Source organism: Oryctolagus cuniculus, chromosome 18, assembly GCF_964237555.1.
Source record: "Oryctolagus cuniculus chromosome 18, mOryCun1.1, whole genome shotgun sequence".
Taxonomy (NCBI): domain Eukaryota; kingdom Metazoa; phylum Chordata; class Mammalia; order Lagomorpha; family Leporidae; genus Oryctolagus; species Oryctolagus cuniculus.
This window is the reverse complement of record NC_091449.1, coordinates 12,326,318-12,352,797: the sequence shown is the minus strand read 5'-3', so window position 1 is coordinate 12,352,797 and position 26,480 is coordinate 12,326,318. Positions and strand designations below refer to the sequence as shown.

The following is a 26,480-nucleotide window of genomic DNA, read 5'->3' as shown; positions in this document are numbered from 1 at the left end:
TGCAAACCAAGTCGTCTTTATTAAGCCCACCTCCCGTGTGCGTGTGCACATGTGCGTGTATGTACGTGTGTGCGCGTGTGCCCCGCACTCTTCAGGCCTGGGGCACCACCCCGTAGAGCTGGTGCGGAAGCAGCCTCTGCTTCTCGTTGCAACTGTAGATCCAGCGGGGGCGGACGAAGGCCAGGGACGGGTTGTCCATCAGGGCCTGCGGGTGGGAGAGGGGGAGGATGGGGTTCCGGAAGGGAGGGCTGCAGGACAATGAGGCCCCCCTTGTCTGCCCCTCTAGGACTCACCTCCTCAAAGCTGGGGTCCCACTCCTGTGCCGTGATCACGAACTGCACGCGGTCGCTCATGTAGTCCTCCAGCTCCCTGGCGGGTGGGGGAGAGGCTGTGGGCGGGGCCGGGAGCCGCGGGCTCCTCCTCCCACCCTCTGCCCCCTGCTGGCGGAGCCCGCGTTCTCCCAGAGGCCGGTGCGGCCGGTCAGTGACAGCGGCCCTTCAGAGCAGAGGACAGGGAAGCACCGCACGCAGGACTGCAGCTGTGGACAGCGCGGGCCCTGCGCTCCACGGCTCGCGCCCCCTGTGGACTACGGCCCTTCCCCCTCCCCAGCTTCTTCCTCCCACCACGACCCTGCGCCCTCCCACCCTCTGGAGACTGACCCGTTGAAGGCGGTGACGTATCGGATGAGCTTGCGCCGCTCGTCCCCGGGGAACTCCCCATACAGGAAGAAGTGTTTGCCCTGGAAGAAGTCTGCGAGAGGCGGAGAAGAGGCAGCGTGAGCCCCCGCCCCCACCAGTGCCACGACACCGGCCAGGAGCCAGAGAACGCTGGGCCCAAACGGGGCGGCAGGCAGTGGTGCCCAGCCCAACAGCGCCCCCCGGAGGCTGCTGGTTTGCTTCTCTGCTTGGAGGGAAGGCGCGATCCCGGGCCCCTGCTGGCGAGCCCAGAACCACGCTGCACCCACCTCTGGGGCTCCCTCCTCCCCAGGCAGCGTCCTCTCGCCCACCCCCGGGTGGCTTCCTTCCTCTCCATTCCCGTGACTTCCCAGGCCACCGACTGATGCTACCTGGGGGCTCTGGAGAATCAGAGTACAGCGCACCCCTCACCCATGAGGAGCCAGCTGCCAAGTTTGCTCAGTGGCCTGGGCCTCCCCTCCACCCAGGAGGCTCTGGCTCCTGCCCCCGCCACACCCGTGGCCACTGGTCCAGGATGATGACTAGTGTTAAAGTGAACAGGCATGCCCACCGAGGTTCCAATGGACAGCGGTGCCCGTGTCCCCCCACCCGACAGGTGCACCTGCGGGGGGTGGGTGAAGCACCAGCCCAGGCGGCCACTCACCTGGGGGACATGTCCAAGGGGTCACCCCTGGCACTGGGCTTGGAGGGGAGGAGGCAGAGGGGGTGGGGACAAAAGGGGATGTCATGGGTAAGCCACAGGGACAGGGAAGAGGCCTGGAGGCGGCCGAGGAGGAAGAGGGAGCCAGCAGTGAAGTGACCCCCGGACTGGCTGGGCCGGGTCAAGGCAAGAACGGACGGCACCGGCCCGCAGCAGGGACGGAGGGAGCCCCACCTGGGAGCTCAGGAACTGGCAGGTCGGGCGGCTCCGGCTCATCCTCGTTGTCCGTGTTCTCGTCAGTGGAGCCCGCGTACGGGTCCTCGCCGTTCTCGCCCTGGTCAGGGGGCCGCCTTTGGTCCTTCTGCTCCGCCACCCTGGGGAAGCCGAGGGGGTGCGGGTGAGCAGGTGGGGCAGATGCCCCGCAGCCCTGGAGCCCGGCCCTGACCCCAGCCCGGCCCTACCTCCTCAGCTCGTCCTCCGTGTCCCCAGAATCCTCGGCCCCATCGTCTTGTCCTGCGAGTGGGAGTCGGTGAGTGCCAGGAGGTGCTGTGTCTTCTGCAAGGCTGGAGCCCTCTCCCCACCTCGCCGCCTGGCATCTGGTGACCCGCCACCCACCCCCCAGACCCCTCTCCCCTTACACACGGGAGTCTGGATCTCCAGCCCTCCTCCCTCGGACCCAGGGGCCCCGGCCCCAGCCCTCCTCCCTCGGACTCTGACCTGACGGCTCCCCCTCAGTGTCTGTGTCATCCTGGGGAGCGGGTGAGGCTGCTTTGGTCTCTTTGGGGGTTGGAGGCCTCTGGGGTGAGCTGGGTCCAGCTGCCTGAGGGGGCCTGGCTTTGGTCTGGGGACGCTGAGGAAGGAGGGGCAGTGTGGGTATGTGGGGGGCTGGGGTGGGGAGTTGGGGCAACCACGTAACTCCCTGTCCCCCTCCCCACTGGCAGGGCCTTGGTCAAACCTTCCGGGGAAGCCTGGGGGCTTCGTCCCCACTGCCGCCGCTGTGAGAGCCACCCTCGTCCTCGCTGCTGGAGCTGGGTCCTGCCATGAGGTACCTGGGGGCGGGATGTGGAGTCCGGAGGGAGGCACGAGGCCGCTGGGGCGGCAGGAGCCCCGCATCCGGCAGGCGCTCGGGGCCTCTTTCCTGGCCTGCCCGCTCCACAGACCCCTGCTGTCCAGCTGCCCATCCAGGCCCCGGGCGTCCTCCCTCGCCTCCCTCCTCGTCCCGTTTTAGAAAGGGAAAACCAGACGGAAATCACTTTCCCTCTGGGAGCCAAAGTCGGCTTCTCCTGAGGACTCCTGCCAGCAAAGACACTTCAAAGACCCACGCCGAGCTCCCGGCTCCCAGGGCGCGGGCTCACACCCGCGGCACCCGCCGGCCTGTGGCAGTGTGTTCACGCCGAGCTCCCGGCTCCCAGGGCGCGGGCTCACACCCGCGGCACCCGCCGGCCTGTGGCAGTGTGTTCACGCCGAGCTCCCGGCTCCCAGGGCGCGGGCTCACACCCGCGGCACCCGCCGGCCTGTGGCAGTGTGTTCAGCGTGTGACAAACGTGGGGTCATCCCTGGCCCTCAGCGGGCATCATTTCCAGCTCCACTTTAGAGGTGAGGAAGCCGGGGCACTGAGAGATGGCCAAAGCAGGCGGCAGCAGACAACAGGCGGGCGGCCTCCTGGGTCACACAGGAAGAGCCTGCCACAGGCCTGGGTGGTTCCCAAGCTGGTGGCCACTGCTCAGGGAAGTCCTGCTCATTGCGACAAGAGGCTCCCGGGAGCAGCTGACTGGACCTTTTTCTTCCCGGTGCTTTGTATGCAAAGATTTTAAGAGTTTTAAGATTTATTTTCATTTTATTTGAGAGAGGGAGGGATCTTCCATTGCTGGTCAGCTCCCCAAATGCCCACACCAGCCAGGGCTGGTCCACGTGCAAAGCCAGGGACCCAGAACTCAATCTGGGTCTCCTATGTCAATGGCAGGGGCCCAGCTACCTGACCATCATCTGTGCTCCCAGGGGGCATCAGCAGGAAGCCGGATGGCAAGTGCAGCAGCCAGGACATGACCCAGGCACTTCGACATGGGATGCAGCCATCAAACACTTGTCCCTCGAAGTGTTTAAAAGCCCAATTTGTGATTGAAACAAGGGGAGCCACCCACCAGGAGTCACCCTTCGAGCAGTTGTTTTTCTTTTTTTTTTTTTTTTTTTTTTTTTTTATTTTTGACAGGCAGAGTGGACAGTGAGAGAGAGAGAGAGAGAAAGGTCTTCCTTTGCCGTTGGTTCACCCTCCAATGGCCGCCGCTGCAGCCGGCGCACCGCGCTGATCCGATGGCAGGAGCCAGGAGCCAGGTGCTTTTCCTGGTCTCCCATGGGGTGCAGGGCCCAAGCACCTGGGCCATCCTCCACTGCACTCCCTGGCCATAGCAGAGAGCTGGCCTGGAAGAGGGGCAACCGGGACAGAATCCGGCGCCCCAACCGGGACTAGAACCCGGTGTGCCGGCGCCGCAAGGTGGAGGATTAGCCTGTTGAGCCACGGCGCCGGCTTGTTTTTCTTGAAATGTAAAGTGCAGGGCGCTGTTTTGCAGAGGTTAAGACACTAGGTAGGGGCGCAAAAGGTTAATCCTCTGCCTGCAGTGCCGGCATCCAATGTGGACAATGGTTCAAGTCCCGGCTTCTTTTCTTCCAATCCAGCTCTCTGCTGTGGCCTGGGAAAGCAGCAGAAGATGGCCCAAGTCCTTGGGCCCCTGCACCCACGTGGGAGACCTGGAAGAAGCTCCTGGCTTCGAATCAGGTCAGCTCCGGCCATTGCAGCCATTTGGGAAGTGAACCAGTGGATGGAAGACCTCTCTCTGTGTCTCTCTCTCTCTCTCATTATCTATAACGCTACCTTTCAAATAAAGAAATAAAATATTTAAAAAAAAAATTAAAAGACACTGGTGGTACACCTGCGCCTCCTGTGACGCCAGCTCCTGCAGTGTGCGCCCTGGGAGGCAGCAGGTGACGGCACCAACACTTGGGTCCCCGCCACACACCTGGGAGCCCTGGCTGGAGTTCGCCGCCCTGGACTTTGGCCTGGCCCAGCCCAGAAATAAACAGTGGGATGGGAGCTCTCTGTCTCTCCCTCTCTCTGCTTCTCAAATAAAAACTCCCACGCACTCTGAGTGACACCAACAGGCCCCGGCGCCCCACCCTCCCACGCGGCTCCTCCAGCCAGCACTGTGGTTCCCTTTGCCCTCGGTGACCACCCCGCAGGTGGAGCTCCCCGGCCTCTGCCTGCCCTCTGCCTGTGTTCCCAGCTGACTTCCCCCCGGGTCCGGGCACTTCCCAGGAAGGGGAGGAGAGCATGTGTGTGCACATGGGGGTCTCACCTCCGGGAGGGCAGCCGCCGCCGCATGCGGTGACAGTCTAGTACCCACTCTTTACGCACGATGCGGCCTCCGAGGCCCAGGACCTGGCTGTACTTGGGGGTGTTGGCAAAGGCACAGCTGCAGGGGTAGAGTGGAGGGGTCTGTTAGGTGTGAGCCGAGGGGGAAAGGCGAGGGGGGGGACGCGAGAGGCAAGGAGGGAGGGAGAAAGAGACAGTGAGAGAAATGTGGGCGACACAGAGACAGAGATGGGAAACCACGGGAGAGATACAGACATCAGAGATGGAAGCTACAGACAGACAGTGAGAGCGTGCGTGCGAGCGAGGCAGAGGAGCAGAGCAGGGCGGGGGTGGGGGGAAGGGCGGGACACGGGCAGGAGGCGGCCTGGCCTACATGAGATGGGTGCTGTCCGGGGTCCAGTCTGGCCGGTACTTGGCCCCCAGCTCCAGGGCCTTGTCCCGCAGCTCCGAGCGGAAGGGGTTCTGGAAGCCACTCAGCACCACCACCACCCCTTGAAGGATCTTCCCCAGCTCCTGGGGGCCGGCTCGGGGGGCCCTGGGCTCGGCGCCTTCACCTTCATCCCGCGGCTTCCCCACCACTGCCCCCTGTGCTGCAGCAGGGACGGGGGCCGCGGCCGGGGTACGGCTGGGAGCTGGCACTGTGGAAGCCGAAGTCGAGATACAGTCAGCACCACTGGGCTAAACCTCCAGCCCCTCTTCTCAGACCCAGGGCCCTGGTCCCAGCCCCTCCTCCCTCAGACCTAGGAGTGCAGGCCCCCAGCCCTCCTCCCTCAGACCCAGGGGTCCAGACCTCAGCCCCTCCTCCCTCAGACCCGGGGTCCAGGCCCCAGCCTCTCCTCCCTCAGACCCAGGGGTGCCGACCTCAGCCCCTCCTCCCTCAGACCCGGGGTCCAGGCCCCCAGCCCCTCCTCCCTCAGACCCAGGGCCCAACCCCAGCCCCTCCTCCCTCAGACCCAGGGTCCAGGCCCCAGCCCCTCCTCCCTCAGACCCAGGGTCCAGGCCCCCAGCCCCTCCTCCCTCAGACCCAGGGGTCCAGACCTCAGCCCCTCCTCCCTCAGACCCGGGGTCCAGGCCCCAGCCTCTCCTCCCTCAGACCCAGGGGTCCAGACCTCAGCCCCTCCTCCCTCAGACCCGGGGTCCAGGCCCCCAGCCCCTCCTCCCTCAGACCCAGGGTCCAGGCCCCAGCCCCTCCTCCCTCAGACCCAGGGTCCAGGCCCCAGCCCCTCCTCCCTCAGACCCAGGGTCCAGGCCCCCAGCCCCTCCTCCCTCAGACCCAGGGGTCCAGGCCCCCAGCCCCTCCTCCCTCAGACCCAGGGCCCAGGCTCCCAGACCCTCCTCCCTCAGACCTAGGAGTGCAGGCCCCCACCCCTCCTCCCTCAGACCCAGGCCTAGGCCCACCCATCTTCCGCGAGGACTAAGCGGCACAGGCCCCAGGGGCCGAGGGTCAGCGTGCTCACGTTTGGGTTTCTTGCCAGCCAGGGCTGAGAGCTGGGCCGGCCGCTTGCTGGGGGCCTTCCGCTCCTCTTGACTCAAATCCAGCTTCCTCTTCCCCTTGGGAGACTCCTGAGGCTGCGGGTGAGGACGGGTGAGGCCTCGGCTGCTTTCCTCCTCCACCCACCCAGGCCGGCGCTCTCACCTTGGAGACGGGAGAGGCCGAGGCGGCGGCACTGGAGGCCTGGAGGGTGGCAGCTGCGTAGCTGGGGCCTGCCGGGTCCCTGGCTGTGGCTATGGAGGGAGAAGTGGGGCATCCAGGAGAGGCCCTCAGCTGAGACCCCCGACCCCAGCTCCCACCTGAGGGACCCAGCGGTGACCCAGGAGTCCCGGCCCCGGGCCCTCCTCCCCGGCTGCGCACTCACTGGGGGACGTCTTGTTGATCCGGTTGAAGAAGAGAGCCCCGGGTCTCAGGGCGCTGGCGCCTTCGTCTTCCTCCTTCACGCGGAACTGGCCCAGCTTGGTCACTGTCCCCTTCTAAGGCCCCACGAGGTCAGTGCCGCGGGGGGGGGGGGGGGGGGGCAGTTGGCGGGCGGGGTGAAGAGGCGGGGCCGAGGCTCTGGGGGTGTGGGTGGGCTTACCTGGGCCGGGACCTCCGCTTCATCTTTGTCTGGGGGGCTGTGGAACCGCACAAAGCTCAGGCCGTAGGGGGCGTCCTGGGGGGGGGGGCGGTGGGAGTCAGGGCCTCTGGCCCAGGGGCCTGGACACTTGTGGAAGCCCCTTTATGGCCCTTTCCCTCTTCGGGGCCACGCGTGGAGGAGGGGGCCAACGGCGACAGCAGCAGCATGAAGCTGTGACCAAAGCCAGGCTCGTGCCAAGTCCCCCACGTGCACCAGTCCCTGCAGCCCTGGCTGTGACACAAGCCGGCCAGCTCCGAGTGAGCCCTGCCACCCCCACCCCCACCCGGGCGCACGCTGCATCACAGAACGCTGGACGCAGAGCCTGAAGCAGAGGGCCTGGCTCCCTCCGCTGGGGGCGCCATCACAAACCCGGAGCTCGAGCTACCAGGGCTGAGCGTCCCTCACCTACAGCCACCCTGCTAGGATCAGGAGAGGCCCAGGGAGGGCAGTGCACTTGCCCGAGATCACAGGTCTCGTGGCTTTAACTACTAGGCCTGCTCTCCTGGACCACCCCACGTCCCGGCCCTCCCCTCCACGTCCCCTCCGAGACGCCACGGTCCACAGCGCCTGTGCGTCCTCTGGAAACTGAGCTCACGTCATGGAGAGCATTCAAACCCACTGCAGGGGTGCAGGGCCCAGCCTCCCCAAACCCCACGGGGACCTCAGCTGGCCAGCCCCCCCACCGGCCCCTGGGACAAGCACTGGCGCTCAGCCCAGTCCCCCCGGCCAGGCCCCGCCCCGGGCACCTTGCTGTAGGGCTGGCTGCAGACGATCCTGACGCGGTCCCAGCGCTTCTCGGCTGCTGCCCGGACCAGCTTGTCAGGCCCGAACATGCGAACCCGGTTGGGGTTTGAGCCGCTGCGGCTCTCGGAAGGGGACATGAAAGACGACGTGACCAGAAGGACCTGGGTGGGAGACGGCACCGTGAACGGGAAGCAGGAATGGCCGGTTCAGGTGACTCCTCCGGGGCTGGGGCCGCCGGAATCAGCTCCAGCTCCAATAATTCTGAGTCTGGGCCTCCAGGGAGGGCTCCTGCTGTCCTCGCGATCCGAAAGCTTCCGTGGGGTCCCCCACACGGGGCGGCACAGGGGCTCCAGGTGCTAAGGAACGCTCACTGCCCAGAGCACCCCCAGTGACCAGCACAAGCCCCACACCTCTGGGACAGGCGGGCTGAGTCCCCGGAAGAGCCCGCAATGGGAGAGCAGCCCCTGATGGGGAGCATGGCACCCATTACTAAGCGATGGTCCCTCTGGGCCAGCTCAGCGCCACGCTATGGACTGGGGCTGCGCAGGGACATCGCAGCTTCGCCCGTTGCGCCTCGTCGGGCTCTGCCAACAGGGGGAGCCAGAGAGACAGGCAGCGAGCGGCTGAAGCGGGACTGCCGGTGCCCCGGCCTTTTGCAGAACCTGTGAGCTTCAGCCCAGCTCGCTGCAGTTCCTTCCCCGGGCAGCAGGTGGACCCCGTCTGCCGGCCTCACTGCGCCCTGAGTTTCAGCTCCAGTCTCCCCCACCCCCCAGCTTCTACTCCTCTAGCTGTCCCGTGACTCCAATCTCTTTTGTTCCCACAACCCTAGGGTGCTCCCTGCCCCTGCTTCTTCACCACTTGGGCCATCTTCTGAGGCTTTCCCAGGCCATTAGCAGGGAGCTGGGTCGGAAGCGGAGCAGCTAGGACACAAACTGGAGCCCCTAGGGGATGCCGGCGCTGCAGGCAGAGGCCTCACCACAGTTAAATTCTCTCTGGCAGAAGAACTCGGTGGGGTTGGGTCTCCTGGCAGGATCCTGCCCGCCAGTGCAGCACTGACGCTGGTCGTCTGCCCAGGACACAAGGCCTGGGCTCTGGTCCATCTCGGAGCCCACCACCACGCTGCACAGCGCCGGGGCCCGTCTGTCTCACCCGCAGCTCGGGGGCCCAGCAGAGGAGGGAGGAGACATTCCCTCTGCAGAATTCCTAACCACAAGCCCACACGCTTAGGGATTTGGAGTAAAAATTCATACTAACCATCTGCACTGGAAAACGCGAGCTGAAAACATTACGTGGTCGCCAAAGCTCAGGGAGCCGCTCCGCGAATTTGGGGGCAGGAAGAACACGTCGAGTCTGCAGAAGGAGCTTCCCTCCCTACAGTGCCCGCGTCCACCTCACGCCTGGCTCGTGGCAATGCCAGCAGTGCCGGCCCCAGCTGTGCCCTCCCTCCTCTCTGTTGACCCCAGCTGTGCCCTCCCTCCTCTGCTGTCCTGACTCTCCTGTCCAGCTACCTCCAGCCTCACGGTGAAACCCGAGCGTGACAAGCCCCGAGTCCTGCCTGCAAGTTGTAACAGGAACCTAAGACTCCAGCAGAATTTCAATGAAAACCCAGACAGAAGAGGAGCCTCTGCTACAGGGTTTCCAGCCCTGACCCCACCGGTCCACCTGCCGAGACAGACAGAGGCCGCTAAACACGCACACGCCACACACGGTACAACTGGAGCTTAAAATGGACTTATTCTGCTTTTGTCATCAAAAATTGAATTCCAAGGGGCTGGCGCTGTGGCATAGTGGGCTAAACCTCCGCCTGTGGCTCTGGCATCCTATATGGGCCCTGGTTCGTGTCCTGGCTGCTCCTCTTCTGATCCAGCTCTCTGCTACGGCCTGAGAAAGCAGCGGATGGGCCAAGTGCTTGGATCCTGCATCCACGTGGGAAACCCGGAAGAAGAGCCTGGCTCCTGGTTTCAGCCCAGCCCAGCTCCAGCCATTGTGGCCATCTGAGGAGTGAACGAGAAGATGGAAGACCTTCCTCTCTGTTCTGTCCCTCTCCCTGTCTGTAATTCTCTCTCTCAAATAAAGAAATCTTAAAAAAAAAAAAAAAAAAAAAACCAGCAGAAGAAGAATTCCAAGGGGCTGGCACTGTGCTGCAGTGGGTTAGGCCACCACTTGCAATGCCGGCATCCCATCCGGGTACTGCTTCAAACCCCAGGTGTTCCACTTCTGATCCTGAAGATGACGGCTCAAGTGCTGGGGCCCCCGCCCCCCATGTGGGAGACCTGGATAGAGTTCCAGGCTCCTGGCTTTGGCCTGGGTCAGCCCTGCCATCACGGCCATTTGGGAAGCAAATCAGCAGATGGAAAATAGCGCGCTCTCTCTCCCTCCCTCTCTCCCTCTCTCTCTGGAAACTCTAACTTTCAAATAAAATAAATCCAAAAAACCAAAACAAAACCCTGCTGGGCGCCCACATTCCATATCAGAGTGCCTGCTCTGCTCCCAGCCCGGCTCATGCTGAGGTGCCCAGGGAGGCAGCAAATGACGGCTCCAGAAGTCAGCTCTCTACCCCCCAGGGAGGCCCGGGAATGCTTCTGCCTGGCCCAGCGCCAGCTGCTGCAGGCAACTAGGGGTAAGCCAGCAGATGGAAGACCTCTGCCGCTGTCTTTCTGCCTCTCAAATAAAACGAAATTTTAAAGCAAAGAAAAACTATTTGAAAATTGAACAACAAAAAAGAATTAGGAAGTGAATTTAGCAAAATCAGAAGATACAAAATCAATACACAAAAATCGATCGTCCACCGCACCGAGAGCCCGGTGTCATTTCTCTGGTATCCTGGCCCAAAGTGTGTGAGCAGCATTTAGTCTCAGGGAAACGGCGGGCGTCTTGTGCACTCCGCGGCGCTTGGCACAAGGGCTGACCTCTGCTCTTCACAGACGTCAGCGACGCCATGCACAGAGTCACAGGAACGGCTCCCGGCGGAAGGCAAACAAGGCACTGGGACAGAGCCACGCAACGACCGACTCGGAACTCTCTGTTGCCATAAAGAACGTTATCGGACAAAGAGAGAAATCTTTGTGGGGTCTGAGGACGAGATGATTATGGGATGGCACCAGTGCTGATCTAATTCTGATAATCACACTGAGGCCAGTGACCGGCAGTGTGTGGAGTAAATGGGCGGCACCTACATGGGGGGTTACTCTCAGTTCAGAAAAAAGCACACGTGAACTTGGGGGAATCTTTTTTTTTTTTTTAAGATGTATTTATTTGAAAGGCAGAGTTAGAGAGAGAGGGAGAGAGAGAGACAGAGACAGAGAAATCTTCCATCCTTGGTTCACTCCCCAGATGGCTGCAACAGCCAAGACTGGGCCAGGCCAAGGCCAGGAGCCTAGAACTCCATCCAGGTCTCCCATGAGGGTGCAGGGGCCCAAGCGCTTGGGGCATCTTCTGCTGCTTTCCCAGGTGCATTAGCAGGGAGCTGGATTGGAAGTGGAGCAGCCGGGACTTGAAGCTACACTCATAGGAGACGCTGGCGATGCAGGTAGAGGCGTGACCCACTGCGCCACAGTGCCAGCCCCACTTTGGGGAGTCTAAATGGGGATTCTCTGTACCACTTCTGCAATTTTTCTAAAATAAATAAGTAATCATTGATAATCTGATTTTATAAATTATATGGAAATAAATGCAAAGGATTCAAAATAGCCAAGAGAATCCTAAACAAAACTGGTGTTTGAAGTCCGACGCTGGGTAACTGCAGGATTTTCTTTAACTACTGAGTACCGTGGCATTATCACAACAGAGTACGCAAGGGGCCGGCGCTGTGGCACAGCTGGTTAAAGCCCCGGCCTACAGTGCCGGCATCCCATATGGGTGCCAGTTTGAGTCCTGGCTGCTCCACTTCTGATCCAGATTCTGTATGGCCTGGGATAGTAGAAGATGGCTCAGGTCCTTGGGCCCCTGCACCTGTGTGGGAGACCCGGAAGAGGCTCCTGGCTCTTGGCTTTGAATCAGCTCAACTCTGGCCGTTGTGGTCATTTTGGGAGTGAACGAGCAGAAAGAAGACCTCTCTCTCTCTCTCTCTCTCTTTCTGGCTCTACCTCTCTCTGTAACTCTTTCAAATTTATAAAATAAATCTTAAAAAAAAAAAAAAAAGAGTATGCAAACAAACTAAGGCACAAATCCAGCTGGGTTGTGGCTCAGCAGGATAGGATGCCAGCATCCCATGTTAGAAGAGCAGTTCGGGGCCGGCGCTGTGGTGCAGCGGGTAAAGCCGCCGCCTGCAGGGCCAGCATCCAATATGGGTGCCGGTTCGAGTCCCAGCCACTCCACTTTCAATCCAGCTCTCTGCTGTGGCCTCAGAAAGCAATGGAAGATGGCCCAAGTCCTTAGGCCCCTATACCCACATGGGAGACCGGGAAGAAGTTCCTGGCTCCTGGCTTCAGATCGGCACAGCTCCAGCTTTTGCGGTCAATTGGGGAGTGACCAGTGGATGGAAGACCTCTCTCTCTCTCTCTCTGCCTCTCCTTCTCTTTTTGTGTAACTCTGACTTTCAAGTAAATAAATAAACAAATAAACAATAACTAAAAAAAAAACCAGCAGTTCAAATCCCACTGCTCTGCTCCGCTCCAGCTCCCTGCTAATGCACCTGGGAAGGCAGCTCAGGTGCTTGGGCCCCTGACGGAATTCCTGGCTCTGGCTGGGCCCAGCCGGGGCTGTTGCAACCATCTGGAGAGTGAACCACCAAACCTCTCTCTCTCTGACTCTGTATTAATAAATCTTCAAAATAAATTCAAAGAGGAGCTGCAGGCATTCTTCCTGTTAACATTTTCCACGTAACAGCGACTTGACAGGGGCCTTGCCTCCCTGGGGCTGGGAAGCAGCTTTGCTCCGAGACGCGGGGCTGGCAGCTGTCTGTTGTTGATCTCTCTGCAGGCAGCATCTCCCCCGCACGCGGGCCATTGTCTGGGGGCGGTGATCAGGTGTGAGTCGCCTCCGCCCAGGTGTCCCCTCGCGGGCCTGCTTACCTCGTAGTCTTGCTCGCCGGCTCCTGTGGCTGAGCTGCCCACGAGCACCTCCACAAAGGCCGAGCCATCGTTGCCGATGTCCACGCTGTGTATCTGCTCCTCCTTCTCAAACTGCAGCCGGGGAGAAAGGCCGCGGTCAGTGCCTGCTCTGCCCTGGGACTCGCTCTGGGACCCTGCGGGGTGACTGCCCTCTGGGCCACCAGGGCTGCAGGAAAGACCCCTGTGCCGGTGGGGCCAGGCCTGGGAGGGGCCACAGTGTCCCCTGCACACAGCACAGGCACGCACAGGGCGGGAGCTGGAACAGCTTCCCTGAGCAAATCCGTGCACCCCCAGCCCGGCACACCTGCTTCTCCAGCCTCTCCAGCCTCTGCTGGGGCCACTGATCCCACCCCACCAGGGGCACAGAGCCCACGCCACCAGGGGCAGAGCCCACGCCACCAGGTCCTGACCCACCCCACCAGGGGCACGGAGCCCACGCCACCAAGTGCACTGATCCCACCCCACCAGGTCCACTGATCCCATGCCACCAGGTCCTGATCCCACACCACCAGGTCCTCATCACACGCCACCAGGGTCACAGAGCCCACGCCACCAGGTCCACTGATCCCACGCCACCAGGTCCTGACCCACCCCACCAGGTCCTGATCCCACACCCCCAGGTCCTGATCCCACACCCCCAGGTCCTGATCCCATGCCACCAGGTCCTGATCCCACGCCACCAGTGCACTGATCCCGCACCCCCAGGGCACTGATCCCACCCCACCAGGTCCTGATCCCACACCCCCAGGGCACGAATCCCATGCCACCAGGTCTACTGACTCTCAGGCACTGCTGCTACGCAGGAGGGAGACGCTGGACTTGGGTCACCATCAGTCCTGTGTTTCCCAGCTGTGTGCCCGGGGTAACAGGGCCCCTCAGAGCAGCAGGCTCCTCACGGTGACAGCCCTCCTCCCTTCTGCAGGGAGTCAAGGAGGCACGGATCGACCACCCTCCAAGGGCGCTGCTCCGTGGGGCAGGAGTGCAGTCGCCTCCAGTTCACATCCCAGGGAAGGTGGCCAGGGAGCGGGGGCTTCACTGCTGGTGAGGGCGAAGCCGGCTAGAAGGCACTGGGCTCCCCTGTCACCCAACGTCACCCCAGTGCCGCGCCACCGTGGGGGTGGTGCCCAGGAAAAGGGCTGCCCACAGCTCAGCCCAGCTAGCCTCCCGCGGCTCCCAGGACAGCGTGCGGCTCCCTGGTGTGCCCAACACCGAGGACAGCGTCTGACCCTTGCCAACTCAGCCTTCTGAACAGCCCTGAACAGCAGTTTCATTGCCGTGCCTGGACCTCAGTTTCTTAGCCTGTGCGGTGGGGCCAGCGACAATGTGTGCTTCAGCCAGCGGCTGGGAGAGGCAGACAGGAACGCACGTGGTGCCGGGCGCAGGACGAACGCCTGACGGCATCAGCTGCAACCCCACGTGACAGCGCCGACGGGCCCACCATGCCCATCCGCCATGGGAGCAAACGCCACTGAGTGGTCTCGCCAGATGAAAAACCACGGCCTGGGCGGGGCTGAGCCCCGTGGGGGGTCTAGGGCAGAATCTGCTTCCTGCCTCCTCCCGCAGCCAGCGTCACCTGCACCCCTTGGCTTGAGAGCCCTCCTCCACCCTGCCACCTCTGCTCCCGTCATCACCGCTCTCGCTTCAGCCCCAGCCCTCCTGCCTTCCTCTACCCCCCTGGGGGATGCTGGGACGGCATGGGGCTCACTGCTGGCAGGGCACGGGGCTCACTGCTGGGATGGCACGGGGCTCACTGCTGGGATGGCCAGGGCTCACTGCTGGGACGGCACGGGGCTCACTGCTGGGACGGCACGGGGCTCGCTGCTGGGACGGCACGGGGCTCGCTGCTGGGACGGCACGGGGCTCGCTGCTGGGACGGCACGGGGCTCACTGCTGGGACGGCACGGGGCTCACTGCTGGGACGGCACGGGGCTCGCTGCTGGGACGGCACGGGGCTCACTGTTGCTGGGATGGCCGGGGCTCACTGTGGCTGGGACGGCACGGGGCTCACTGCTGGGACGGCACGGGGCTCGCTGCTGGGACGGCACGGGGCTCGCTGCTGGGACGGCACGGGGCTCGCTGCTGGGACGGCACGGGGCTCGCTGCTGGGACGGCACGGGGCTCACTGCTGGGATGGCCGGGGCTCACTGTGGCTGGGACGGCACGGGGCTCACTGCTGGGATGGCACGGGGCTCGCTGCTGGGACGGCACGGGGCTCACTGCTGGGACGGCACGGGGCTCGCTGCTGGGACGGCACGGGGCTCGCTGCTGGCAGGGCACGTGGCTCGCTGCTGGCAGGGCACGTGGCTCACTGCTGGGATGGCCGGGGCTCACTGTGGCTGGGACGGCACGGGGCTCACTGCTGGGACGGCACGGGGCTCGCTGCTGGGACGGCACGGGGCTCGCTGCTGGGACGGCACGGGGCTCGCTGCTGGGACGGCACGGGGCTCACTGCTGGGATGGCCGGGGCTCACTGTGGCTGGGACGGCACGGGGCTCACTGCTGGGATGGCACGGGGCTCGCTGCTGGGACGGCACGGGGCTCACTGCTGGGATGGCCAGGGCTCACTGCTGGGATGGCCAGGGCTCACTGTTGCTGGGATGGCCGGGGCTCACTGCTGGGATGGCCGGGGCTCACTGCTGGGACGGCACGGGGCTCACTGCTGGGACGGCACGGGGCTCACTGCTGGGATGGTATGGCATCACCCTCCTACCACCTTCCTCATGCTGGCAACCCCCTCGGGCCGTCAAAGCACCATGGACAACTTCTGTGCGTCTGCCGCTCTTGGCGAAGCACTTCCTGGCCAGGCCTGACCAGACACCCACAGCAGGCCAGCGCAAGGCTGTGCTGCCACCTGCTTTCCGGGGCGGGGGGGGGGGAAGCTGCGCTCGGACAGCCCGGTGAACACCTACACGCGGCCACGGCCAACGGCCAGCACGGTCACCCCTGACCGCCCACTCGAGGCACTGTCCCATGCAAACACCCGCCCCACCCAAGGTAGAGCCCAGCACCTCCCTCTTCCCTGACACAGAGCTCGGCTCCAGGTCTGGGAGGACGCAGACCTGTGTGTGTTTAAGGGAATGATTTGCATTCCAAGTGGGACTACGTCTGTACTGGTAACTCTTGGTGCTTTCTCTTGATGAGGAGGAGAGTTTCTGACAAAATGCCTAACAGGGCAGGCGTTTGCCACAGCAGTAGGTCGCCACCTGGAGCCCCCATCCTCGGTGCGAGTGCCTGGTGCAAGTCCTGGTTCCCTTTCTGATCCAGCTTCCTGGGAGGCCGCAGCTGATGACTCAGCTACCTGGGTCCCTGCCACCCACATGGGAGACCCAGGTTGAATTCCAGGCTCCAGGCTTCACCCTGGTCCAACCTTGGCTGCTGGGGACTCTCTATCTCTCTCTGACTTTCAGATAAATAAAATGAAAATTTCAGACAAATAAAATGAAAATTAAAATGTTAAAAAAATTTTCAGGGGCCGGTGCTGTGGCATAGTGGATAAAGCCCCCACCTGCGGCACCAGCATCCCACATGGGCTCCAGTTCGAGTCCCGGCTGCTCCACTTCTGATCCAGCTCTCTGCTATGGCCTGGGAAAGCAGTAGAAGATGGCCCAAGTGCTTGGGCCCCTGCACCCACGTGGGAGACCCGGAAGAAGCTCCTGGCTCCTGGCTTTGAATCGGTGCAGCTCCAGCCACTGTGGCCAACTGGGGAGTGAACCAGCGGAAGGAAGACCTCTCTCTACCTCTCCTTCTCTCACTCTGTAACTCTGACTTTCAAATAAATAAATCTTTTTTTTTTTTTTTTTTTGACAGGCAGAGTGGACAGTGAGACAGAGAGACAGAGAGAAAGGTCTTCCTTTTGCCGTTGGTTCACCCCCCAAATGGCCGCCGTGGCTGGCGCGCTGTGGCCGGCGCACCGCGCTGATCCGATGGCAGGAGCCAGGTGCTTCTCCTGGTCTCCCACGGGGTGCAGGACCCAAGCACCTGGGCCATCCTCCACTGCACTCCCTGGCCACAGCAGAGAGCTGGCCTGGAAGAGGGGCAACCGGGAAAGAATCCGGCGCCCCGACTGGAACTAGAACCCGGTGTGCCGGTGCCGCTAGGTGGAGGATTAGCCTACTGAGCCGTGGCGCCGGCCAAATAAATAAATCTTAAAAATGTTTTTCAAAAATGTATACACAAGGGCAGTGTTTAGCCTAGCAGTCAGATACTGCTTGAGGCACCTGCATCCTGCATGGAGGACGTGAGTCCCATCCCCAGCGCTGGCTCCTGATCCCAGCTTCCTGCGAATACGCAGACCCTAGCTGCAGCAGGGATGGCGCAAGCACTTGGGTTCCCGCCATGCACTGGGAGACCTGGACTGGGTTCTCAGCTCCCAACTTCCGTCCTGCCTTGTACCAGCGGTTGTGAACACTTAGTGGGTGAACCAGAAGACGGGAGCTCTTACTCTTTCTCTCAGATAAAACACATTTCAGGCGGCCGGAGCTGTGGTGTAGTGGGCTAAGCCTCTGCCTGTGGTGCCGCCATCCCATATGGGCACCTACTTGTGCCCCAGCTGCTCCTCTTCCAATCCAGCCACCTGCTAATGCACCTGGGAAAACAGTGGGTGATGACCCAAGTGCTTGGACCCCTGCACCCACGTGAGAGACCTGGAGGAAGCTCCTGGTTCCTGGCTTCAGATAAGACTGGCCCAACTCTGGCTGTTGTGACCACTTGGGGAGTGAGCCAGTGGATGGAAGCCCTTTCTCTGTCTCTCCCTCTCTCTATAACTTTGCCTCTCAAATAAATAAATAATTTTTTTGACAGGCCGAGTTAGACAGTGAGAGAGAGACAGAGAGAAAGGTCTTCCTTCCATTGGTTCAACCCTGAAATGGCCGCTGTGGCCGGCACACCGTGCTGATCCAAAGCCAGGAGCCAGGCGCTTTTCCTGGTCTCCCATACGGGTGCAGGGCCCAAGCATTTGGGCCATCCTCCACTGCCCTCCTGGGCCACAGCAGAGAGCTGGACTAGAAGAGGAGCAACCGGGAAAGAATCCGGCGCCCCGACCGGACTAGAACCCGGGGTGCCGGCGCTGCAGGCGGAGGATTAGCCTAGTGAGCCGTGGTGCTGGCAATAAAATATTTTTTTAAAAAAGTACATTTCGGGGCCAGCGCAGCGGTGCACTAGGTTAATCCTCCACCTGTGGCGCCGCCATCCCATATGGGCGCCGGGTTCTAGTCCCGGTTGCCCCTCTTCCAGTCCAGCTCTCTGCTGTGGCCCGGGAAGGCAGTGGAGGTGGCCCAAGTGCTTGGGCACCTGAACCTGCGCGGGAGACCAGGAAGGAAACTCCTGCCTCCTGGCTTCAGATGGGCATAGCTCCAGCCGTGGCGGCCATTAGGGAGTGAACCAGTGGATGGAAGACCTCTCTCTGTCTCTCTCTCTCACTGTCTGTAACTCTACCTGTCAAATAAATAAATAAATAAATCTTAAAAAAATACATTTCAAGCAAACATTTTTACATGGAAGCAACCCAGACGTCCACCACCTTATTAATGGATCAACACTGCAAGACGTATTCTCAAAAGAATGAAGCGCTGATCCACATCGCACCATGGAGGAGCCCTGAAACACCACGCCGAGAGCCAGACACGAGACCAAAGAGAAGCTGATATGATAAGTTCAGAATAGGCAAATTAATACAGACAGAAAATAGATCGGTGAGTGCCAAGGGCAGCGGGGGGGGGGGGGGGGACAGGAAGTGACTACTTCACGGTTATGTGGCTTCTTTTGGGGGAGATGAAAACATTCGGCATCAGAGTAGAGACAGTCCCAGGACACTGTCAATCTACTAAAAACCACGGGCAGTGAGACTTCGGCCTCAAAGAAGCAACCTCCTGCTGAGGGTCAGCGCCAGGAGCGGGCAGTCACCCGCGCCGCGGCGGGAGCGCCACCTGCCTGCGGGAGACACAGTCCTGAGACGGAACACACGGTGGGAACACAGGCGGCCGGCACGGTTCCTGAGGAATCTGTCCACATCCGGGAAACGCCCGTCATACACCACATAAAACGGGGGAGAGCTTTATGGAGTGACCACGGATCTCCCCAGTGCCCCGCCACAGAACAGGATGAACATGAGGCTTTTTATAACAAAGGGTTTGTGGAAGGCAGTGGATCAGTGGATGGAAGATGTCTCTCGGTCTCTGTCTCTCTCTGTAATTAACTCTTTTTTTTTTTTTTCAAAGATTTTTTTTATTTATTTGAGAGGTAGCATTATAGACAGAGAGAGGGACAGAGAGAAAGGTCTTCCATCCGATGGTTCGCTTCCCAAATGGCCGCAAGCCAGAGCTGGGCCAAGTTGAAGCCAGGAGCTTCTTCCGGCTCTCCCACGCAGGTGCAGGGGCCCAAGGACTTGGGCCATCTTCTACTGCTTTCCCAGGCCATAGCAGAGCTGGATCGGAAGTGGAGCAGCTGGGACTAGAACCAGCGCCCATATGGGATACCGGTGCCACAGGCAGAGGCTTCACCTACTGCACCACAGCACCGGCTCCCAACAAAATAAATCTTTAAAAACGCAGATAAAACATAAGAAGGGAGGAAGAGTAGATATATGTGTGGGTATGTGTACAAGGATCCAGGAAGGCCACACAAAATACTGCCAACAATGGTGGCCCCAGGAGAGAACCAGGGAGCAGAGCGGGGAGAAAAGCAGCGTGCCGCGGGAGGGATTTTGCTTCCAGTAAATACCCTCTTGTACCTTTTGCATTCTAGCCATTTAAACAGTAAAGTTAACGGCAAACCATGCATGGATACACCCACCAACGGGTGAAACTAACCCACGTAATGCAGGGCAGGAGAAACCAGACACAGAAGAGAACACAGCACACGATCCCACTGGCATGAAATTCAAAACCCGGGCTGGCGTTTTTGGTGCAAAGGGCGAAGCCACTGCCTGCGATGCTGGCACCAACTACTGGGGCATAGGTTTGCGTCCTGGCTGCTCCACTTCTGATCCAGCTCCCTGTAATGGCCTGGGACAGCAGCAGCAGATGGCCCAAGTACTTGGACCCCTGCCACCCACATGAGAGACCCGGATGGAGTTTTGGGCCTCTGGCTCCTGTCTGGCCCAGCCCCAGTCATTGCAGCAGATGGTTCACTCCCCAAATGGCCACACGGCTGGGACTGTGCCAGGCCAAAGCCAGGAGCCCGGAGCTTCCTCTGGGTCTCTCATGTCGGTGCAGGGGCCCAAGCACCTGGGTCCTCCTCTGCTGCTTTCCCAGGTCACATTAGCAGGGAGCTGGATCGGAGGTGGAGGAACCAGGACTCAAACAAGTGCCTATATGGGATGCTGGCATTGCAGCCACAACACCAGCACAGCAAGAAAGAGGGAGGGAGGGAGGGAGGGAGGGGGAGAGACAGAGAGAGAGAAAGGGAGGAAGAAAGAGAGAAAGAGAGAGAAAGAGAGAGAGCGAGCTTCCATTCCCTGGTTCACTCCCCAATTGGTCACAGTGGCTGGAGCTGAGCTGATTTGAAGCCAGGAGCCAGGAGCTTCTTCCAGGTCTCCCATGTGGGTGCAGGGGCCCAAGGACCTGGGCCATCTTCCACTGCTTTCCCAGGCCACAGCAGGTAGCTGGATGGGAGGTGGAGCAACCAAGACTCAAAGCAGTGCCCACATGCGATGCTGGCATTGTAGCCACGACGCCAGCCTCCCAGAAAAATAAAACAGCAAAATCAAAAAAGAGCCGTGTGCCACCTCGCTGTCAAATGTTTCTTCCAAAGAACACATGTCCAGTGATACACAGGAGTCGCCTCCGGACGGTGCCCCAGCCAGTCCCACCGGGCCAGGAGTGGCTGACAAAGAGGTTGGAAGTCCCTGCCTGGGAGCAGGTGAGGGGTTGGCAACACAGCTCTCCTGTGGCTGCCACAAACAAGGTGTGTGGGACCGTCACGAGCGGAGGGCGGCGGCCCGGATTGCAACATCCAGGTGTTGCACAACACGGTTTGGAGGAGAAAAGGACGGGGGAGCAGAAAACCCACAGCGGAGTCTCCTGTGGTGGCTTATCAGTCTCTAGGGGAGGACCAAAGCCAGCCCGTGGTGAACTCAGAGTCACCCCAGGGGCTGGCCAACGCCAGACGTGACCAGGTTTTTCCGAAGGTCTCCGATGTGAACAAGTGAACAGCCCAATAACAAGAACAGGACTCCCTCCCCTTACACAAACAGCCACGTGTTGACAGAGCAGGTCCGCAGACGTTATGTCACCAACTGCCACAACAATGCTCGGCTCGCATGCCATTATCCGGGCGCACACATGAGAAAACAGGCTCCAGGATGGCGGCTGCTGCCCGAGGCCACAGCGTGCATGCGTAAGAGGGAGCGCTGCGGAGCCGAGCCCGGGCCCCACGCTGCACCGTCAGCAGCCCGGATCTCCCGCAGTTCTCGGGCCAGCTGCATGACTTCCCTGGGCCTCCGTTTCCACACCTGTGAATTGGGGACAATAACAGACCCTAGGTCCTGGGACTTCTTATGCAACGAGCTAACCCACGTGATGGGCACAGAGCAGGGACTGGCAGGTTGTAGCCCTGAGTGATGCTAGCTCTCATCGCTTTTCTTAGAGGAGGGACTTAGGGGATGCTTAAACTTCCAAAATCAGTCAGAAAATCCGATAGGTGTGCCCTCAGCTGCCATATATATATATATATATATATATATTTTTTTTTTTTTTTTTGACAGGCAGAGTGGACAGTGAGAGAGAGAGACAGAGAGAAAGGTCTTCCTTTTCCGTGGGTTCACCCTCCAATGGCTGCCGCGGCCGGCGCACCGCGCTGATCCGAAGTCAGGAGCCAGGTGCTTCTCCTGGTCTCCCATGGGGTGCAGGGCCCAAGCACTTGGGCCATCCTCCACTGCACTCCCGGGCCACAGCAGAGAGCTGGCCTGGAAGAGGGGCAACGGGGACAGAATCCGGCGCCCCGACCGGGATTAGAACCCGGTGTGCCGGCGCCGCAAGGCGGAGGATTAGCCTAGTGAGCCGCTGCCCTCAGCTGCTTTTTAATTCTCAAGATCTCGTGACCCAAAACTTCTTCTGAAGGATCGAGCAAGACAGAGACCAAGAACACGTTCCGTGTCCAACAGACTCACGGGAGCCTTGTCCCCGGCCCCGAGACCCCTCCACAAATACTATATTCAGAACCAAGGGACGCAATTCAAGATCAAGGGCGCCAGTGTGTGCACGCTGAGCCCACCCACAAAGCTGCCAACCCGAGGCCTGGCCCGGTCCCTGCGCCCGGCGACAAGCGTCCCTACAGGCCTGCAGCTGCCCAAAGCGCACGCAGCCCTCGCCGCCCTCCCTCCCTTCGCCCCCCACGGGAATCTTGCAAGCGCCTCAGGTCGAACCACCCCTCCCGTGGGCGCCCTCTCCCCGCCCCCGCAAGGGCCCCCGGGGACCGCACTGCCCATTTTCCAGGCAAGCAAGCTGAGGCCCCGCTGGGCGAGCGGCTGGACCCGACGGACAGCCCGGGGCCCCCAGCAGAACCGCGGGCCCGCACGGAGGAGGCGGCGTCACCTGCAGGACCACGGAGATGGTCTTCTCCCCCGCCTTGGCGGCCCGCCATTTCCGATAAGTGTCGGCTTTGAGGAGGTTTTCCGCGCAGTGAGTCTGCAGGCGAGAGCCGGAGAGCGGGGTCAGGGGCCGCACGAGGCCGCGGCGAGCCCTCCCACGCCCACCGCGCCCCCAGGCTCCCGCACCCGCAGCTCCACGAGTGGGCTCTCCAAGGAGGCCCCCAAGTCCCCTCCTCCGCGCAAGTGCCCCACTCCCACCCCTCTCCGCAGCTCACCGTCCGCCTCCTGGAAAAACCCCCCTCCCCCACGTCCCGTCTTCAGATTTCCATGAAGTTCCTCTCGCCCCTCCAAAGTTCTGACAGCGTCCCCTCCCCCCTCCATTCCCTGCGACCCCTCCCCCGCCCCACGCCAGTCCCTCACCGAGTCCTGGCTGCTACAGGACACGACATGACGGAGGCGGATCTCCGGCATGTCAACGGCGCGGGCTTAGCCTGGCCGAAGGGATGAAGCGAGTCCGAGTTCGGGGGGCGTGAAGGGGTGCTCCCTGCGCGGGCTGAAGTGCGCACGCGCGCGAAGCTCGGGCCTTTCAAACCGCGGCGCGCGGGCGCTCGCGTCGACACCGCGCATGCCCAGTTGCACCGTTGCGCCGCGTTACCTAGCAACGAGCTTTCCCTCGGGCCCCACCCCTCTCGGGCCCCTACCACTCTCTAGTTCCGCCTCCTGATGACGTAGCCGCTCGGCTTTCTGAGCGCCTAGCAACAGGAGCGGCCTCTGGGATTGGTGCCTAGAAGACCTTCGCGCTTTTCATTGGACGGTGCCGTCAGCGCCCAACCTGAAGCTTAGACGGCCCAGGACCCGAGTGGATTTTTGCAGGGAACCTGGGTCCTAAAGCAATGGCATCGCCTCCACTGGTTCCTGCGGCCGCCCTCGCCGCGCACACACAGTCTCAGCTCTCTCTCGGCCTTGTGCCTGAGCCCAAACCGTACGCACAGCTGCTTGCACGCATGTCTCCAACACGTGGCCCGTGGGCATCTGTCTCCTACCACGCCCGCCTCTGACAGGCACCTCTCTGTTCGGTCCCCTGGAGACCCAGGAGCACAGCCCTGGGCGGGGTCAGAGCTGGACACAAACCAAACACAACAGAGGGAGTGTGTGCCAAGCACGTGAAAGAGAGAAGACAAGGGAGACAGGGCGCCTGGCCCCCGCAGGACGAGCCTGGACACGACGGGCGCGCCCCAGGTCGGGCCCCACCCACGCTGGACGCCTCCTTGGGGAGAGGAGAGGAGACCCAGTCTTTGCAGCGCTTTAGTTTCACGGGGGAATTAAGTGACCCCTATGGGCGGTGCGAAGGTGAGAAGGCAGGGCACTGGGTCCTGGCGGGAGAAGGGGCTGCGAGCCTGGAGTCCCTGGGTCCCGCGGAGGAGGGCGCTGGGGACAAGATGTCCAGGTCTTTGGCTCCGCCTCCCCAGCCTGGAGGCTGCAGAGGCCGGCCCTGGGTTCTGACCTCAGCTGTCTCACCCCAGGGTGAAGGTGGGTCCGGATCCGCCCCTCTTCAGCTTCCTATAAGGGCAGGGGACCCGGGACCTCAGGTTCACACACCATGAGGCCGTCCACAAGACCGGGGCACTTCCTGCTGGCCCTCACGTTGCTCTGCACCCTCCCGGGGCTGGGTAAGTGGCCAGGGACCTGGGCTCCTTCCACCAGGCCCTCCAGGGAGGAACGGGAGGCATACTGGGGGATCCCATCCATGGAGAAGGCATGGGCTACAGGAGATCCTGACCGGTTCCCCGGGAGAGGGGGCTTGGCGGGCTCGAATCCCCTGTCTCCCGGGTAGGGTCCCGAAAGAAAACATCCGAGCTCCTGGGAATTCTAGAAACGGACATCTTTCAAATCAACAGGGGGATTCCCCCTGGACTCCCAGCTCAGCGCCCAGCTCTCTCCTCCCTTCCACACGGGAAGCTGGGCCAGGCGGCCGGCTGCCTCCTCACCCTCCCTCCCTGACCTGGAATGCAGACCCTAACCTCAAGCGCCTGCCTGTCAGAGCACCCATTGTCTCCCGGGACCTGCGGGGAGGCAGTCCCACACCCAAGCGCCAGCTGGATCTGAGGTCTCACAAAAGCCCATAGAATCCTTGACCTTGACCGCTCCCTGCCTCCAAGCTTTCTCAGAAGGACCCTGGCGTCCAAGGTCCCCAGCCTTGTAATTAGGTAACCAGGCTCCGGGGCAGAGTCGCTTCCCGCCCCTGACAGCAGCTGGGCGGGCATCGCCACCTGTGTCCCTGGACACCCTTAGACCACAGCCCACACCCTGCCCGTGAAAACACCAGGGGACGCGGGCTCCTCCCCACCCTACCGCCCCGGGATGCCAACATCCGAGCCGAAGGCCACCGCACCCCTGACGGCAGCCCCCTGCCTTCCCCCCTGCAGGGCGCCCCCTAACCTGCGAGGTGTGCAAGGGATACGGGCCCACGTGCAGCGGGAGAATGAAGACGTGCGAGGCCGGCAAGGACGCATGCGTGGTCCTGGTGGGCGAGTCCAGCACAAGTAGGCGGGGGCGTGACGTCCGAGGGATGGGGCGGTGGGCAGGCGATGCCGCTTTGCGGGGGCGGAGGGAGCGGATGGAGTGGTGGGCTGGGAACTGGTGCTGTCGTGGGTTCGGAGAATGGGTCTGTCTGCGGTAGGAGGAGATGGGGGTGTGGGATGAGGCGAGGAAGGCGAAGCCGGGTGGGCTGGCGCGGGAGCGGGTGCGTGAAGGGGCAGAGGCCGTGGCGGGGAAGTGGGGGCTGAGGCAGGAAGGGGGCCCGCCCCGATGGTGAGGGAAGAGGACCACGGAGTTTACCCGTGGGTGGGGGGAGGGCGGAACGAGAGGGTGCGGTGACGGGCGCGGGGCTCCCGTGTGGAGGGCGAAGGTGGTGCGTGAGCACGAGTGGGGAGAAGGGCCTGTGGGGCCCCGCGTGGAGGGAGGGCCTGGCGGGCAAGGGTCGCAGGGCAGGGGAGATGCAGAACCCTTTGAACGGGCTGGGAGAGACCACCACGTGACCATCTCCCACCGGAGCTGGGGAGAGCCCAGGAGGTGGAGTGGCCCTGAAGGACGTGTGAGTGGCAGGGGCAGCATCCCGGGGTCCAGGGAGGAGACCACGGGCAGGTGCGTGGGGGTGGAGGGAGGGTAAAGTGGGGAGACTGGACTAGATCACTTCACAGGCGTAGGGGTGGGCTGGAAAAGGCCACTCTGCACATGACCGGGGAGAGGAGGGTGGATGAGGCCGCTGTCGGGTGGGCACTCAGGGCTGGCCGCCAGGAGACGCCAAGAGACGACCGGGAAAAGCCCGCTAGGATTTAGGCCCACCAAGGTGGGGTTTAACCGGATGAGTCACTGCAGACCCCTGGCCAGGCAGAAAGGCGGGGCGGGGGTCTGGCTCTAGGGGCAGGGGGAGAGAGCACCCCAGGAAGCTGCGGGGTTGGGGAGTGCGGGGCAAGAGCCACGGCGGCCGGCGCCACCGCTGTCCCCTCCCGTCCCCGCACCCCGCAGAGGGCAGCCAGTCGGTGGGCACCCTCAAGGCCTGCGTCAAGTTCAGCGACTGCTACTCGGGCTTCGTGTCCACCACCATGAGCCGTGACGACTACATGGTCTCCAATGCTCACTGCTGCCAGACCGATGGCTGCAACCAAGGCTCTGTGCCCCGTAAGTACGGCGGGGCCCGCGCGCACGCAGCATCCGTCAGTCCGCAGGGTGGCCTGGGGGCTGCGGGGCGGCCCACACGCCCCGCACCCACCTTACGCGGCTTCCTGGCTGCTCAGCCCCCCAGAACAACCGAACCGAGAACGGCCGCATGTGCCCGTCTTGCATAGCGCCCTTCCAGGAGACGTGCCCGGGCACCCGGGGCGTCCGCTGCGTTGGCCAGGAGACCCACTGCATCTACTTCGCCGGCAACGTGCAGGCTGGTGAGGCCCCGCTGGCTGCCGGGAGGCGGGGGCGTGAGCTCGGGGGAGCGGAGAACCTGACCTCTCCCCCAAAACCCCCCTCCCAGGTATCTTCAACACCAAATTTGCCACGCGGGGCTGTGCCACAGAGAGCGCCTGCTACACGAAGGCTGGCGCAGAGGTGCCCTCGGCCTCCTATCTCTATTTCCTGCGGAGAGCCGACTGCCTGCCAGCCCCCTGGCCTCCAGGCAGGGCCGAGTGAAGAACCCGGGTGTCGGTTCGTCCTCAGCCTGCAGCTCCCCGTGTGCCTATAAAGGAGACAGATTCATAGAGCGAGCCCGAGTCTTGTGCTGCGATACGTGTTGGGGAAGTGGGGTGCAGAAGTTACAGGCCTCACCCCTCTCCCCGTTTTCCAGGAAGAGGGGG

General features: G+C 62.1%; 2 protein-coding genes across 2 annotated transcripts; one reads left to right on the top strand and one right to left on the bottom strand.

The window, feature by feature from the left end:
- Nucleotides 1-22,716, bottom strand: XRCC1 (X-ray repair cross complementing 1). The gene is made up of 17 exons (XM_051839086.2): nt 22,555-22,716; nt 22,139-22,231; nt 12,570-12,680; nt 7,560-7,718; nt 6,775-6,849; nt 6,559-6,670; nt 6,339-6,427; nt 6,160-6,271; nt 5,076-5,340; nt 4,686-4,802; nt 2,291-2,384; nt 2,053-2,185; nt 1,797-1,848; nt 1,570-1,709; nt 660-750; nt 294-369; nt 1-205 (listed from the first exon to the last, which is right to left on the bottom strand). The coding sequence occupies exons 1-17, from the start codon at nt 22,603-22,605 to the stop codon at nt 92-94; spliced, it is 1,884 nt and encodes a 627-aa protein (XP_051695046.1). The 5' UTR covers nt 22,606-22,716; the 3' UTR covers nt 1-91.
- Nucleotides 22,717-23,409: 693 nt separating this feature from the next.
- On the top strand, nt 23,410-26,390 carry PINLYP (phospholipase A2 inhibitor and LY6/PLAUR domain containing). Its single transcript, XM_002723102.5, has 6 exons — nt 23,410-23,484; nt 23,658-23,804; nt 24,561-24,677; nt 25,663-25,815; nt 25,932-26,075; nt 26,162-26,390. The coding sequence occupies exons 2-6, from the start codon at nt 23,735-23,737 to the stop codon at nt 26,314-26,316; spliced, it is 639 nt and encodes a 212-aa protein (XP_002723148.2). The 5' UTR covers nt 23,410-23,484; nt 23,658-23,734; the 3' UTR covers nt 26,317-26,390.
- The last annotated feature ends 90 nt before the right edge of the window (nt 26,391-26,480 follow it).

Bases quoted from the DNA above. Each gene is read 5' to 3' on its own strand.
- XRCC1 (XM_051839086.2), bottom strand. From the start codon at position 22,605: ATGCCGGAGATCCGCCTCCGTCATGTCGTGTCCTGTAGCAGCCAGGAC. The intron at 4,803-5,075 runs GTAGGCCAGGCC...CTACCCCTGCAG, and splicing joins CCGGACAGCACCCATCTCAT to CTGTGCCTTTGCCAACACCC. The intron at 2,186-2,290 runs GTTTGACCAAGG...CTCCTTCCTCAG, and splicing joins CCCCCAGGCTTCCCCGGAAG to CGTCCCCAGACCAAAGCCAG.
- PINLYP (XM_002723102.5), top strand. From the start codon at position 23,735: ATGAGGCCGTCCACAAGACCGGGGCACTTCCTGCTGGCCCTCACGTTG. The intron at 23,805-24,560 runs GTAAGTGGCCAG...TCCCCCCTGCAG, and splicing joins CTGCACCCTCCCGGGGCTGG to GGCGCCCCCTAACCTGCGAG. The intron at 25,816-25,931 runs GTAAGTACGGCG...CTGGCTGCTCAG, and splicing joins CAACCAAGGCTCTGTGCCCC to CCCCCCAGAACAACCGAACC.